This window comes from Lolium rigidum, chromosome 6 (assembly GCF_022539505.1).
Source record: "Lolium rigidum isolate FL_2022 chromosome 6, APGP_CSIRO_Lrig_0.1, whole genome shotgun sequence".
In the NCBI taxonomy this organism is placed as follows: domain Eukaryota; kingdom Viridiplantae; phylum Streptophyta; class Magnoliopsida; order Poales; family Poaceae; genus Lolium; species Lolium rigidum.
The window spans coordinates 259,408,445-259,424,953 of NC_061513.1; the positions used below are offsets into that span (position 1 = coordinate 259,408,445).

Genomic DNA, 16,509 nt, shown 5'->3' on the forward strand with positions numbered 1-16,509 from the left:
GTGCCATTGCTCTCATATTACTACTACCGCTCGCCGTGTTACCGTTACTATTGCTCTCATACCACTGCTACTTTCACATCACCCTCGTTGCTAGTGCTTTTCCAGGTGCAGCTGAATTGACAACTCAGTTGTTAAGGCTTATAAGTATTCTTTACCTCCCCTTGTGTCGAATCAATAAATTGGGTTTTACTTCCCGCGAAGACTGTTGCGATCCCCTATACTTGTGGGTCATCAGTGATCTGCTTGCAATGGTGGAACAAGATCTTCTGGATGTCGGAACAAGACATAAGTATAGTTTGATGGCTTTAGGACAGACAATGTGGTGGTGGTGGTGGTGGTGTGTGTGTGGGGGGGGGGGGGTGGTCCTGACCGATACCTATGGACATGAGTAGCAATCACATGTTCAAGCATGTGGAGGCATTGGAAGCATGTGGTTTTTGAGGGGTTCTTTCCCTCATTGGCTGAGGTGATCAGAAAGATAGTAGCCGAGGTTGAACTGTGCCCGCGGCGGCCTTGCGCAAGTGGATATATAAGTGAGGGATTAGCGAGTAGTCCATTTACGAGTGTGTGATTTCATCGCGACAGTGTGGAAGTGTGCTCATAACTTAGGTGCCATAGCGTGATGTAACTTGACCTCTTAGCCTTTCTTCTATAAAACCGATAGTCTTTCTAAGATAACAAGATTGCAAGGACTCCATCCTGGCTTTATCATTAAGACAGAGGTGAGGATTCGAACCCGGGTGGTGATGCCTTTCCCTGCCCAGGACGTGGTCTCTTGGTTCCTTGAGCCCTCCGGGGAATTTACCACTAGATCAGTCTACTTGGCACTGTCGCATCGCAGGGAGTGACGTTGACCTGTTTTAAGGAGGTTTGGAGGACCAGGATCCCCCCGAAGATCAAGGTCTTCCTCTGGCCATTCATCAGAGGTAGACTCCCCTCGGGCAAGCAGATTGCCAGAAGGAATATTCCTTCCAATGGGCTTTGGTCCCTTTGTCTTGAGACAGAGGATTGCTACCACATATTCTTCTCGTGTCCAATGGCGAGACTTATGTGGGCTGGAGTTAGGGAATTCCTACATTCTGATTGGAACCCTATAGGGGTAGGGACTTTCTTGCGCTTTCCCGTGGCCTCTCCAGCCCCTTCCGTAGGCTAGTTTGGTTTACATTTGCCGCACAATGCTGGACTTTATGGAATGTGCAAAACTAACTAGCTATAGAAGGCAACTTGATTGGGAACCCGATTGATATTTTTTACAAAATGCTTATATGCATGCAGCAGTGGAGGGTTCTGGTCAGCCAGAGAGACAAAACGATGTTGAACGTGGCGGTGGGCGATGCCAGGAGGCTCTACGTGCGGACCAAAGCTGAGCAGGTAGGACCAGCGACCCCAATGCACTAGAATCTTCTACAGGGATGGCGCGCGTGCTCTGTATGTGTGCGCGCTTTCCGAACTTGATCTAGGGGTGACCGGAGATGTGTTCAATGAAGTGTGTGTGTGTTTGAACTCGATCTTGCATGACTCTATGTGTTGCCGTGGACGATTTTATATATACGGTTTTGCTATGTCTCAGTCAACTGAGATTTTCTTAAGTCTAAGTCACTTACAAAAATGTGCTTTGAGTTGCACTTTTCTGTTAAAAAAGTGCAATTGCACTTTTCTGATAGAAATGTGCAACTGAACCGAGTTGCACTTTTCTTTAAACTGTATTTGCACTTTTCTGAGTTGACTGAGATTTAAGAAAATCTCTGAGACATAGAGACATAGGCACACCCTTATATATAAAGCCGAGCCAATAGGCCTTATGTTTAAAAACAGAACAGTGTGCGACGCCACAGAGTGAACACGCGCGCGTTCATCTGAAGACGCCACACTGGAGAAATTGGCAGACCACCGTGAACAAAATAAAGCTCAAATATGTATGAAACTTTATCGAACATTTCAAAGTACATTTGGTTGACAGCAAGAAGAAAGAAAACATGTAAATTTCCTACGGGAGCGAAATAAAAGAACTAGCGAGACGATCGATTAGGTGAGGCTGCTGGCGTCCCGGCGTGGCCCGACCGCGGCCTCGTTGACGCCGGCGACGAGCTCAGCCTCGAAGTTCCCCGACGACATGGACGGCAGCCTCTCGTACACTCTGGATCCGAGGTGCTGCAGCTTCTTCTGCTGCGTCTTGACGGTCCTGCTGATGATCTTGTAGTTCCACCGTTGCTGCACGTACACGGCGGCGGCGAGCGCGATCGCCAGCAGTGGGATCGCAACGTCTCCGAACGCCGAGTAGAAGTCGAGGCTAGTGTTCACGAACTCATACTCCTCCGCGAAGTAAGGGTTGATCGCCGGCGCCGCCCTGATGTAGTCGTAGAGGTGCGGCAGCAGCCGCACCACTGTCAAGCTCACGTAGTAGCTCTTCTTAAGCGGCCTGCAGTTGATCCTCCACAGCACGTTCCCCACCACCTGCGGCAGCAGGAAGAAGTCCTGGGAGAGCCCCACGTACTCCTCTAGCGTCACCGCCCACTGCCGGAGCGCGTGCGACCTGCCGCTCGCGTCCATGTACGAGTCCTCCTGCTGCACCGGCCGGCCAATGGCGCTGACGTAGCGCACCGCCAGGATCACCATGAACCCCAGCAGGTGAGGGCCGAAGCTGTAGAGGAATACCTTCCGGTCGCTGGGCACGCGGCCGGGCTCAAGCGGGGAGCGCGTGAGCATCCGGATCCGCGACCGCACGACCTTCTGCGCCAGCCGGAGCGTCAGGAGAAACGCGGCGAGGACGAGGATCTTGACGACGCAGTCGATGGTCCAGTACAGCTGGCTCTTGTCCACCACGTACGACGGCGGCGCGTTGACTCCCGCGGCGGCGATCCGCGCGAACAGGGCCTCGGCGCCGGTGATGAGCGGCATGCTGTACCCGAGCGCCTGCACGCCCAGCATCACCAGGGACACGTACGGCATCACGTCCGTGTTCGCCTTGATGTACATCAGCTGGGAGAACTCGGCGCCTATGGCGGCCACCAGCGTCGTCAAGCGGAGGATCCCCTCCACGCTGCGCCGGGACAGGATGTCCTGCCGCTGCTGCCGGTACATGATCGGCAGCGTCTGGAGCGACATCGCGTCGAAGCGCCGCGGGTCAAGGGGGTCGCGCGTGCTGGCGATGTGCACCTTGGCGGTGGGGTTGATCAGCCACTGCGCGGTCGTCGGCGGGTAGTCCACCCTCACCTCGATCGAGCAGTCCATGCCGTCCTCCAGCGCGCGCATAGCAGAGAAGTCTCGCCACGGCGCGTCGATGCTCCGGCACCCGATCAGGTACATCCGCCCGTCCACCTGGTTGTACACGCCTTCCAGGAACAGCGTCGACACGTTAGCGTAAAGATCACCGGAGAGCGTGAGCTCAGCTGACACGTTCAGGATCGATGTCGTCGTCATCGTCGTCTCTGTTTGTGATTCCGACGTGGGGCGTCCTTTGCCACGTCCCTCTTTTTCTGTGAGTGGCATTCCTGGAATCGCCGGCACGTTCCGGCCGACGAGATGGCCGAGCGAGAGCACCTCCAGCTGAAGGAACGGCCGCTCAAAGCGTTCGCGAGGGAACGGGTCGGGCACGACCGGCACGTGGAGGGTGAGCTCGTCGGCTAGGCTGGACAGATCGTCACCCGATAGTCTCGGATAGCTCAGCAGAGACTTGGCAATGGCGGTGCCGAAATTGAACGGCTCGCTGCGCGCGAGGAACTCGCCGGCCTGCTTCACCTTAGTGTAGTTGTACTCCATGGTGAGCGGCGCGCCGCCCGACACGCCGAACCGGTTCCACAGCTCCGACGGGTGCATCGCCCGTCTGAACGTCAGCGGCGAGTGGGCGACGCCGCCGATGCTGGTGATCTGGCCCACCACGACGGTGCGTCGTGTGGCCGAGAGGCCCGTGCGCACGTAAAGGCACACGCGCGAGTGGCACGCCTTCTCGCCGACGCCGAGGCAGCCCACCATGCAGAGCTGCCCCGTGGACGCGCGCCACACGCCCTCGGCGGACAGCGTCATGCCGCTCAGCCCGCTCCGGTGCGCCGCCGTGTACAGGTGCTCCGACGGAGGGACGGCGCGGAACACCGCCGAAACCCTCGCCGACCTCTCGCCGGAACCAGAGCTCGGATCGCATCTTATGTCCTGCATCAGGATACCGACGTCCTTGAACCCACCATCCGTCGCGTCGACCGACTTGTCGGCCTCGAACGGCCCGAGACGCCGGCAGATCGCGTCCGTGGAGTTGCACTTCCAGTTGGGCACGACGGCGAACACGTCCTCCGACGTGAACAGGTCGAGGATACCGCACAGCGAGCCGCCTGTGTACAGGCCGCTGCCGTCGCCGAGGACGCCGTCGGGGTACGGTTTGGTGCTGCACGCCGTGCTCACGAGCTCCTCCGACCCGTACTTGTAGTTGGAGTAGGCGCCCAGCTGCGACAGCATCGTGACGGCGCCGAAGTAGGCGGCGTCCGACTGGGCGTTGGTGCTCGTGAGCTCGCCACGCACGGCGCGCGTCGTGAGCGTGAGCGTGGTCGGGTACCGGATCACGAGCAGGACGTTCTTGTCCTTGGTGATGGGCGGCTGGAAGTTCTTGCGGTCGGAGTTCTTGGCCCAGTCCCACGGGTTGGCGGCGTCGGCGCCGCGCCGGGGGAGCAGGGCCTCGCCGACCAGGCAGAGCACGCTCTCCCCGTCGCCGGTCTCGGTGTACACGCCCTCGAAGAGTATCTTCATCTCGGTGCTCCCGGGCCACACCTTGAACTCGGGCGACACGTACGGGCCCATCTCCGGGGCGGTGCCGTTGCGGGAGACGGCGACGCCGAGGACGCCGCTGACGTTGAGCGCAGTCTTCCCGCGGAGCGCCACGTCGACGTGCGAGAGGGTGAACGTGGCCAGCCGGAGCGGGTCGGACGCGGCGGCGCCGTCCGGCACGTCGGTCCCGTCGAACGGCATGAGCGGCGCGCCGTCGTTGACGTCCTGCTGCCAGTCGGCCTTGAGGAACGAAAGCTCCGGCATGAGGGCGGCGGCGCGGTTGGCGTCGAACTTGAGCTCCGCGGCGGAGGCGAGCACGGACTGGCACTGCCGCTTGACGTCGGCGAAGCGGACGTACTCGTGGGGCATGAAGGGTCCACCGCTGCCCATCGGATTCATGCTTTGCCCAGTCCGGTGGAACGGATCAAACGAGGAGGCCACAGCGAACAACGCCAGCAAGAACGCGCCAACGAACTGCAAAGTGGTCACCGCCATTGCTGCAAGATCGCAAGCTGATAGTCACAACGGTGCACTAAACAGAAGATTCCTCCAATGGCGTCCTAGTTACAGTAGCTTAGCTAGAGCGATTGGTTACTGACCTGAACATAGAAATTTCTTCAGTTCCCCCTGCTCGTCAGTCCAAGAACTGCTCAGCTCACCAGGACGGCGCTACCTCCTCTGCTCAGCTCTCCAGGAGTAGTAGTAGAGTACAGTGCATGGATCTCTGACCAGAATGTGTCAGATCTAGAAGAATACCTGGACCAGATTGGATCACTTGGATTCCAATCTTATAATCGACGGCTCATGGAATGCATACATATACTTGAGCTTCCGTTGCATTGTTTTTGTTTGTCGGCTTCATAGGATTAGGGTTGCCATATTGTATTGAGTAGCTTGGGTTTGACTTGGCTAGGAAGCGACCCAGAAACAGAGGTTACAGGCAGTGTCATGTGGCTACTGTCATGTTATGAGGGACAATTTGAGCATTGATTTGCGATAATCCGGGACTAATGAGAGGTGTGGGGAGTTGACGATGCTACGGTGCAGGTGGTGCGTGCGGCCGCCGCGCCGGGCATCGCGGACGGTGCACGGTAGTCCATGGCCCTGCCAGGCTCGCACGTGACCCCTCACGTGACCAAGCAGCGAGAAATGTTTACCGCTCACTTTGCTACTTGTCCAAACCGGCACGGTATTTCTAGCAGTCCTGATTTCTTTTTTGCGAATTAAGAGTTCTGTTGATCAAATGATAAAATTACAATTACTCAAAAGAGTATCTGCGAGAAAATTTGGGTTATAGTTTATCCACAACCATGTCATCCTATCACGACTAAGCACGTTTAGCACATAAATGGGCCACCACATTTGCATCGGAAACTATGCTAAAACTAGCCAAAGCTCTACCAACTCTCTTATTTCCATACAGATAGCTATAATTTCTGATCGATTTTGATCATCCGAATTACAGAGATTGACCGCCAATTGGGAGTCACTTTCGATGATCACTTTATCATAACCCTTCTCCTCAACAATTCTGACTCCATCTCCGATGGCCATTGCCTCCATTGTCAAGGTATTCGCAGCATGGTCATACCATTGAGCTTGCGCGGTGACAAGGTCACCGTTATGATCACGGATAATAAGACACGTGCCTCCCGATGAGGTGGACTCAAAAAAACTGGCATCTCTATTTACCTTGGCATGTCCCTCCTCAGGTGGCTTCCAGAGCGCTATTTCCTTGGAAGACTTCTTCTTCTTCTTCTTCTTCTTCTTCTTCTTCTTCTTCTTCTCACGGCCAGATTGAGCTAGATCGAGTGTAGTTTGCATAACCCAGCGCACTGACTCTGTCACGGAGCGTCCACCTTCTCTATGCTTCCTTTCATTTATTTCATTTCAGGTTACCCAACATCCACACACTATCAGACTAAGATGTTCCTGCAAACATACACCATCATCGAGTAAATCTGTCGCCCATAAGTCTAGGTGAAGAACTGGAACTTTGACACATGTTGTGACTTTTAACTCCTTCCAGATTTTTTTTGCCCATGTACAACCAAAAAGGGCATGATTGATCGTTTCTTCATGTGCACCACATGCTTCACAACAAGCAACTGATTCTATATTCCTTGCTTTGAGCACTTGTTTAGGAGGGACATATTTTTTCACTTCTCTCCACCAGAAGCATATAACTTTCAGGGAAATTGATAACTTCCATAATTTCTTCCAGTAAGTATAATCTACCCCAGACCCAGATGGCTGAGATGCATGTTGAAGTGAAGAGATCAATCTATAAGCAGACCTGACCGAAAACAATCCATTTTTCTCTTGAGTGCACGCCCAATCATCGTCAGCGAAACGACCAAGAGGATTTGACGGATGGACCTTCTATCCATATGCACAAAATTCTCTTGTAGTTTTCCCCAGACCAACACAATTGCCCCGTATCGGTTAGTTCATCAACCATTGTAACATTTCCAGCAGGAAGCTTACACAATGGACGACCATTCATATTTCTCGGTATCCAAGGATCCTCAAAGGCGCGGATAGTGTTGCCGTCATCAACTCGCTTTATTAAACCTTTACTGAGGGCATCTCTTCCATGCAAAATTGCACGCCAGGTATGGGAAGAGTTTTTCTTCTTTGCTGACATGAAGTCCGAATTATGGTAATACTTACCCTTCAAAACTTTGGCACACAGCGATTCAGGCTCTGCCAATAGTCTCCATCCCTGTTTGGCAAGCATAGCTTGATTGAAGAGTTGCACGTCCCTAAAACCCATTTCGCCAGCTGATTTTGGAATTGAAATATCAGTCCATTTTTCTAGTGGATTTTCTTCTTCATCTCCTCACCTCCCCACCAGTACCTTGCCAGAATACTAGTGATTTTCTTGCACATGTTTTTCGATAACATGAAACAACTCATTAAGTCGGTATCGCTTGGCATACAGCCTTTATCAGGACCTCCCTTGCAGGCAGTTGCAACTCCACTTAAATTCTTTGCTGCATAACAATTCACCAACCTTTTTAACTTGGACACGATATGTTCAAATTGATCATCAAAGGACTTGTCTAAGGTAGTAGGCAGGACAAGATATTTTTCCACCAAAGCTTCGGTCTTGATCCCTGATAGTTCATGGACCTCCTGCTTCATCTCCTCCATATAGAGAACACTGCCGATTTTAGTTGATTGACTAGCTAGCCCGACCCCTTCCTGTATGTTTCAAGAATATTTTTCAATCTAGAAGACCCCTGAGCCGAAGCTTGTATAAACACAAGACAGTCATATGCAAACAGTAAGTGTGATAGCCAAGGTGCATGCACCCCCACTCTTATGCCCCGAGATAAATACTGAGGGCCATAACATTTTAGCAAGCAACTTAGTCCCTCTTCACACAAAAGAAACAAATAGGGGGATATGGGATCTCCCTGTCATATGCCCCTCATGGGTTTGAAATATTCTGAAAATTGGCCATTCACCCTTACCGAGAAAGAAACTGTTTGAACAAACTTCATAACCATATTTATCCACATTTCTTCAAAACCCAATTTCTCCATTATTGATCTCAAGTAACTCCATTCTACCCGATCATACGCCTTTGCCATATCGAATTTGATTGCACATTCTCCTAACTTCCCTCTCTTCTTTTTCAAATAATGTATACTATCGTAAGCCTATGGGAGGACCGGCAAACCTTGTCGCTGGTTTGGGTCATAGGAATTACCCAAATGGCAAGATTTCTCGCTTGGACTGTAAATAGCTCTTCTTCCTCCTTGAGGAGGTAAGGTCAACCATTCTATTTGCTCTCTCTCTCATATTTGATGACGTTGGGACTCCAAGTGCAGAGTGTTGCGTTGAGCGAAGAATTTTCCCCACAAAGGGTGACTCGATCGTTTATATCGAACTATCAGGGAATTAGGAAATAGTTCTCTCCTTTCCTCCTCTTCTAGCAATCCTGCAAAGTAAAGTAATGCCTTGTGTCCCCAACTCTACCGTGTGGTTGTCAAGTACAAGGTTTCGTATTAGTAATAGTAAATAAGACATGTAACACAAGTAGAGTAAACTAAATAAGTAAAGCAAACTATGTGAAGCGGTAAAGAGATAGTTGTTTATGGGTTTTGTGTATGATTAGTAAACTAAATATTTTTGTATTTTCGGATTAAAATATTTCTGCAAATAAAAAGTAACATAAATGCAATGTAAATGTGTTTCTTATGATTAATACTGGACCGGGATTCATGGGTTCACTTGTCTACTCTATTTTTAAAGTGGTAATGGATAATAGAAATTCATTAATGAGATAATATTGGTGGAACTTTAATATGTGTTTGATAAGCATTCATATGGGCATCACGTCCTAACATAGAGATGATGCAACACATTGCTCTGACACTCTACAAGAAAGGGAAAGCTCCATGCAATCGTGTATTAAGAATTAACAGAGCATGGCCATAAGTACTTTGACATGATGTTTGAATATCAAATATGCTACCTTGAACAAACAAGATCATCACTTTTTTCACATGATGAACATGGCACATGCATTCACTTTATCCCTAGTGAGGTAGCAAAGGAAAGGAAAAAAAGCATAATAGATCATTAATTTGTTGTCATTATCCAGTCACTAAAATCATGCTAATCCATCTAATACACACATCTCCCCACACATGTTCTTGCATACAAGTAAGAACCAATACTTAAGAACGCGGGGTACATAATATGCATATATCAATATATCTTACACATAATAGATTCCAATCTCATATCACAATATCATAGAATAAATCACCACACAGGAATTACATATATCACTATAATCATATTGGGCATCTCATATGGTAGTAAGATCTATGAAGAACAAGAGAGAAATAGATCAAGCTTCTACCACAAACCCATAGTCCAGAGTTGGAATACTCCCCCTTGATCATGGGGTTGATGAGGAAGACGTTGGAGAACGTGGAGATCCCTTCGGCGGTGGCTCCGGCAGAGTTTTCCCCTACAATCTTTCTTGTTGCGGCCTGTGTTATTGTGTTTCGATTTTTCTACGGTGCTCCCCTCGAGGGAAACCTAGGGGTCATATGTATATGTGTTTTTAGGTCAAAGAAGTCCGCAGGCGCAAGAATGAAGTGAATCAGATGGTCGAGGGGGAAAAGAGGGCAGGTGGCTCCCCCCTTGTTGGGCGTGCCACCCATGCTCTTTTGGGCCTCCATGCCTTCCAGGTGAGGTCCATGTAGGGGTGTAAACGGATAGGATAATTTCCGTACCGAAACCGGCGCCAAATCCGTTTTAAGGTATCCATATCCGATTTTAAAGGATCCGGCGGATAAGGATATCCGATTCCGAAGTGGTGCTCCGAATATTGTATAGGATATGGTATAGCAAATAGCATATGGATATGGATTATCCAAAATTTAATTAGGATAATCCGAAGGTTTGAAACCAGATAATCCGATTTTTTAGTCAAAAGCAATGGCCAATCTTGAAAGGTTAGTAGTTATTAAGTTAACAAATTCATTTGGCGAGCATGTTTATCTCTAAATTCCTAATAATGGTTGAGTTTTAGCGCATTATGTCTCTTTCTTCTTAACTACACAAGAATAAAAGTTTAAATCTCTCTCGAGATTTGCAAGAACTATAACTATCTGTCACTGAGACCATATATCCGACTATTTTTTGTTTCCAGTCCGAGTCCGCTCCATTTTTTATTCGAATCCGCACACCGATATATCCACATTCGAATCCGAAACCGATCAATATCCGCTCCGCTCCGATCCGAATCCGAGAAAAATATATGGTAGAGGATATGGTATGAGCAAAATCCGATCCGATCCGATCTGTTTACACCCCTAGGTCCAGGCGCTCTAGCTGCTTGATACGTCGCAAACGTATCTATAATTTTTGATGCTCCGTGCTTGTTTTACACCAATTATACTATGTTTTACTTCCACTTTGTTGCACTTTTACACATTTTTCGGCACTAACTTACTAACAAGATGCCACAGTGCCAGTTCCTGTTTTTTGCTGTTTTTGGTTTCATAAAAGTTGTACAGAAAATATTCACGGAATTGGGCAAAAACAAAAGCTGAAGTCAATATTTTACCGTAACGAAGCCGGAGACTAAAGGGGGGACGAAGAGACGCAGCAGGGCGGCCACGCCAGCCCTAGGCGAGACCCCACCCTTGGCCACACCAAGGGGTGGTGTGGGCCCCCTGGCCTCCACCGACCTCGCCCTTCCGCCTATATATACATCTTCTTGGAAAAAACCCAGACACCCGAGTCTCCATCCACGAAAAGTTCTGTCGCGACCGCCATCGTAGAACCCATCTCGGGAGGGTTCTGAAGTTCTTCCCGGCACCCTGCGGAGGGGGAAATCATCGTCAGAGGCATCTACGTCGCCATGCCCGCCTCCGAAGTGTTGCGTGAGTAGTTCATCCCTGTACTATGGGCCATAATAGTAGCTAGATAGTTGTCTTCTCCAATTTGTGCATCATGTTTAGATATTGTGAGCTGCCTATCATGATCAAGATCATCTTTATGTAATGCTACATGTTGTGTTTGCTGGGATCCGATGAATATTGAATACTATGATTGAGATTGATTATATTCATGTCATATATTATTTGTGATCTTGCATGCTCTCCGTTCCTAGTAGATATTTTGGCCAAGTGGATACTTGTGACTCCAAGAGGGAGTATTTATGCTCCATAGTGGGTTCATGCCTCTAGTTTTCTGGAAGAGTGACAATAACTTCTAAGATTGTAGATGTGCTATTGCTACTAGGGAGAAAACAACAATGTTTTATCCGAGGGTAATTCTATTATTTACTTTACACACAATGCTTAATGAAATTATTTTTTGCTTGCAACTTAATACTGAAAGGGGTGCGGACGCTAACTAGAAGGTGGATTATTAGTCATAGACGCAGTTGGATTACAGTCTATGTATTATGTTGTAATGCCCAAACGAATCTCATAGTAGTCTTCTTTCTATGTATGATCATTATTCTGTCAATTGCCCGGCTGTATTTTGTTCGCCCAACATGCTATTTATCTTTATGGAGAGACACCACTAGTGAACTATGGACCTCAGTCCTTTTCTTTTACACTGATAAATTCAAACACTACAATCATGCTCTGTTTACTTACTGCAAGCTCTGTTCTCTTTAATTACTGCAAACATCTCCTTCCACTCGATACATTTAATCCTTTGTGTTCAGCAAAACCTGTGAGATTGACAACCTCACTGTGAGTTGGGGAAAGTATTGCGATTGTGTTGTGTGCAGGTTCCACGTTGTTACTGACGCCGGTAGTGCGCCCTGCCAATAGTCAGCCAACAACACCTTCACAAGTCACTCCTTTCTCCTATTGATCGATTAAACCTTGGTTTTTTACTGAGGGAAAACTTGTTTTTGTGCTCATCACACCTTCCTCTTGGGGTTTCCCAACTGCTTGTATCAAGCACCATCACTGCTTCTCGAGATGAAATATTTACGTCCCCGAAATCCTAGCTCAGTTTGACTCCATATAGGTCCGTGAAAGTGAAAAATACGCAAAACAGGGATTTCCTGTCCTGCAGAGTTATAGCCCAAATAAAGGGGATCGTTAGTAAATCCCCGTATATCAATATAAAACATGTAAATAACATCATATATGCTGTAAGTATGTAGGAATATGTGTTATTAAAGTGCAAAGTTCATGTATGCATTTTACATGCATCAATACTCCATTGATGAACCTCAACATCTTGCTTCTTCTTCATTCCCTCCTATGATTACTGCATCTTCTTGAGTCATTTGGAAGATAAGATATCTTGCACAAAACTTGTGACACATTTTAATCACTAGCTTGAAATACATTCAAATTGATTCTATATCCAAGTACTACACAATCACAATGCCTCATATAAGCAAATACAAGCATTGGCAAATGATTGTGGCAATAATGTGGTGCCACATTTGAATCATTGGCCTCATATAGGGCATTAGTAAGTAGGTTCCTCATATATAAGGTCGCACACGGAAGGCAAAGAGATTCTCCCCATACGAAGCCTAGTGCACAAGCAATGTGCTTGAACATTTGGACAAGGTGTAAGGAGAGGCCCTTGCCTTGGATTGGGCCACATTTGAATCATTGGCCTTATACAACCAATCGAATGACAGAACCAACGAGAAAAAGGCTCATATAAGGAATCACATGCAATGCCATGGATGTTTTTATCAAACCAAGTCTATGCACAATGCAGATTATTTGTACAATGCACAAGGTTTGATAAGATCGTCGTGGCACAAAAAGGGTGACACATTTTACTTGTCGGCCATTGCAACTCACACACGTCACAATTGGGAGCCTAATATTAAGTAGCATCGACAAGCTAAGAGTTGTACTGTAAGGTCAAGGAGCATGCATATTGATATATTTTTACACGGCCCTAGGTATTGAAAGATCATCCTTATCTCACCTTGTGATACTAAATTTAATCAACGACCATTGCAAGAAAATAGAAATGAATTGATAGCCCCCAAGTTCAGGGGATCACCATAGTACTATTCGATAAGTATTTGAGTGTCGAATCTATGAGGAGCTGAAGGTAAACTATCTATTCTCTAAATCCCTACAACCCACTTATATGGCCTTCAAGACAAAGCTAGGGACTATAGCACACCTGGGCATTCTTCGGGCCGGGCCGGGTTTCGATCCGATCCGTTTACCTGAGGTGTTGTCTGAGCCCCGTGCTCATGAAATTCCACCAGTCTATGATGTCTCTGCCTCCAACTTTGTTGCTCAAAGCTTCCCAAGTTGTTTGAACGAGCTGTCTGAACTCCGGCCGCTGAAACCAAGTGGACTCAAAGAAGAACCGATCGCTACGGACAGCGAACCCTTCCCCTGTGTCAAAAAACCAAGGGAGTGTGGTCCGAGTCCAGACTTGTTTCTGCGGCCAGCGAGCAAAGAGGGAAGATGGCTTCAAATGTTGGCGACACAAAGACTCTCTCAAGGGCAGAATGGACCGGGTTGAGCTGACGGTTTGTCCAAGTGAACCTCGCCCCTGTGGGAGGAATTTCTCTAAGGCCGCAACTGGCAATATTTTCATTGAAAAGGTCCATCAAGGGCCAGTTAAGGTTGCTATTGTTTTTATCTTCCGCAGCACGAATAAGGTTGAAATCGCCTCCCATGATCAGCGGTCTAGTTGAGGAGGCAATCTTGTCAGAGACTTCTTGAAGGAAAACCCTCGAATGGCCGTGGTCCGCCGGTCCATAGATCCCGATGATATCCAAAGTGCGGTTCGACACCCTATGGAGAACCACAACACTAAGGAAGAACTGGCCTCTGCTGATCGCACCCACCTCAAAAACGCTGCCGCGGACCCCAATGAGCATCCCGCCCGATTGGCCCGTTGCCGGGAGCCAGTCCCAGAAGAATTTGTCCCCAACTTCTAGACTTCTGAGCTCAGCGTCGGAGAAGTCTTGTTTGATGGTTTCTTGGAGCAGAACTACTTCAATACGATGAAGGCGCAAGTATTCCTTGAGGAGGGTTCGGCGCCCCTTCCTGCTGAACCCTCGGATATTCCAGAGGAGGTACCTCATTGGGGCACCTGCTGTTGCGCCCGTGCTCGGCGGGTAAGAGGGCGTGAGCCCATAGGGTTTGGTCTAGCCGCAGCCCTTGTGCGCTTCACCCTGGAAGGAGAGCGTCTGGATTTCTCTTTCCCCGTCGGGAGTCCTCCTCAGACTCTCTCGAGGAGGAGAGGATGCCATCTCTTGGCTTGTGGATCCCTTCAAAGCAACCTCTTCCTTGTGCTTGTTTTCTTCCTCTTCAACCTTTTGTCTGGCAACTGCTAGCTCTGCTTGGGCTAGCTCCTTTTCTTGAATTAGGGCAACTAGTTGGGCCGGGGTCTTCTCAACCGATTTGAACAAGATATAGCTATCTTTCACCACATGCAAAAGATGTTCAACAGAAGAGTCTTGAAAGGCAGTAAAATCGGCAAGAGAGGACGTACCTAGCATAAAAAAAGTACTGACCAAGGAGTTGGAATTTTCAAAATTCAGCCAAAAGCTAACTGTGAGTGAGAATTTCGGAAGAGATCGACTAATTAACATAGTACTCCGTAGCATATATGGGCTTATAAGATAACAATATATATTGGGTCATACACAGTACATGCGTGTTTTGCATTAGGAGTTTCCGTGCATTTTTCGGATCGATATATATAGCTTCATCTTCAACTAGTTGCATCGTTGGATAACTAGTCGTTGCTACACGTAAGCTGGGTAGAGCGAGCTTCACTGCGAGTGGGAGTGGGGTGTCATGTCCGTATAGCCGATGCTCTTCCTAGTGGTGGGGAAGATCATGAAGACGACGCTGGACAGGAAACCGGCCCCAAGCGGCAGGTTCACCAGCAGCTCTCTGACGTCCACCCCGCAGTCCGGGAAGAGGCAACTCTGTATGCTGGCGTCGGCGACAGCCACGGCCAGGAAGACGACTGCGGAGAAGACGGCGTGCACGAAGTCGAGCGCGGTGATCCGGAACCGGGACAGGTCCTTGAACACGGCGCCCCGTTGGGCGGCGCCGCCGGCGAAGTTGAAGGGGTAGAAGCCCCAGAATGTGGCCAGGCCGTAGTACAGCTTACCGTCGGGGCCGACAATGCTGTCCGTGAAGGAGAGGAGCACGCAGGAGACGGTGCACGCGCCGATGAGCGCCAGGACCAGGTAGCGGTTAGCCGTGTGGCACACGCCGTGGTTGGTGAAGGACGGCGCCAGCGCTTGGAAGGCTAGGACCGTGCCCGTCGGCAGCAGCTTCAGCAGGTCCGACGCGCCGGACAGCGTCTTGTCGACCGGCGACTTGGCGGCGTGAGCCGGCCGTGGCTTCGTTTCTTGAGTTGGTGCTTCTTGGCCGGCTACATGCACTTGAATGGAATCCATCTAGACACCAGGTGATGTGCTTTGAACAGGTGGCTTCTCCGTCTTCCCTTTTATTTAGAGTACGTGAGTGAGGAGTGTCAAGCTAGGACAAGCAACAGAGTATGGTTGCTGGGAGCTACACGGGAGAGTGACGCCGGCGTAACAGAAATATTCTTGCCCTCTAGATCACATGCATGCGGAAACGGTTGGGCCGGACACCTGCTGATTCATAACGGACTCCTAGTTTCGGCCAGTTGCTGCTCGAGAAGTTCAGCTTACGTGAATAGTTTTTCAACTAACTTAAAAGGTTGCAGTGACTCTATGTCAAGAAGAGTAGGAGCAGGACAGATTGAAGGTAATGCCAATTAACCGGGTGATCAAAGAAGTTAGAGGAGCTTTTTAAAACTTTAGCATAGTTTATGTTGGGTGGGATGCAAGTGCGGCAGCCCATCTATATGCAAAACAAGCTAGTGAGACAGGAAAAGGTGTTCGTGTATCAACTATACCTAATTAAGCTTCCTCTTGCTATTACTCTTTTGAATGACCGTAATCCCGCGTTACTTAAAATAATGAAGCTCTCAATTCGATTAAAAAAATCAACATGTTGTTACTGAATCTTCCGTTGTTGGAAAGTACAAGTTCCAAGTTAATTGTGTTTTCTTAGAGTAGATTACATGGTGCTTGGTGCTTTACTGAAAGAATTTTTTGTGTGTGAATATTTCTCAGTTGATTAGAATTAACTTCGTTCTCAGTCAGATGATGTCATCAAATCTCAGTTGCAACATGACTAGTATGAATCACGAAACAAATCTAACGGTTTGGATAATTATTCTTAGTTGCATTCCGACTTACAACTAAAAAATTCTCAGTTG

General features: G+C 48.7%; 2 protein-coding genes across 2 annotated transcripts; both read right to left on the bottom strand.

The window, feature by feature from the left end:
- Positions 1–2,025: 2,025 nt before the first annotated feature.
- On the bottom strand, positions 2,026–5,247 carry LOC124664020. Its single transcript, XM_047201632.1, has one exon. The coding sequence runs from the start codon at positions 5,245–5,247 to the stop codon at positions 2,026–2,028; it is 3,222 nt and encodes a 1,073-aa protein (XP_047057588.1).
- A 9,772-nt stretch (positions 5,248–15,019) lies between these two features.
- Positions 15,020–15,658, bottom strand: LOC124660974 (protein DMP2-like). The gene has a single exon (XM_047198829.1). It carries the CDS (start codon positions 15,656–15,658, stop codon positions 15,020–15,022), a length of 639 nt encoding a protein of 212 aa, XP_047054785.1.
- Positions 15,659–16,509: the final 851 nt, after the last annotated feature.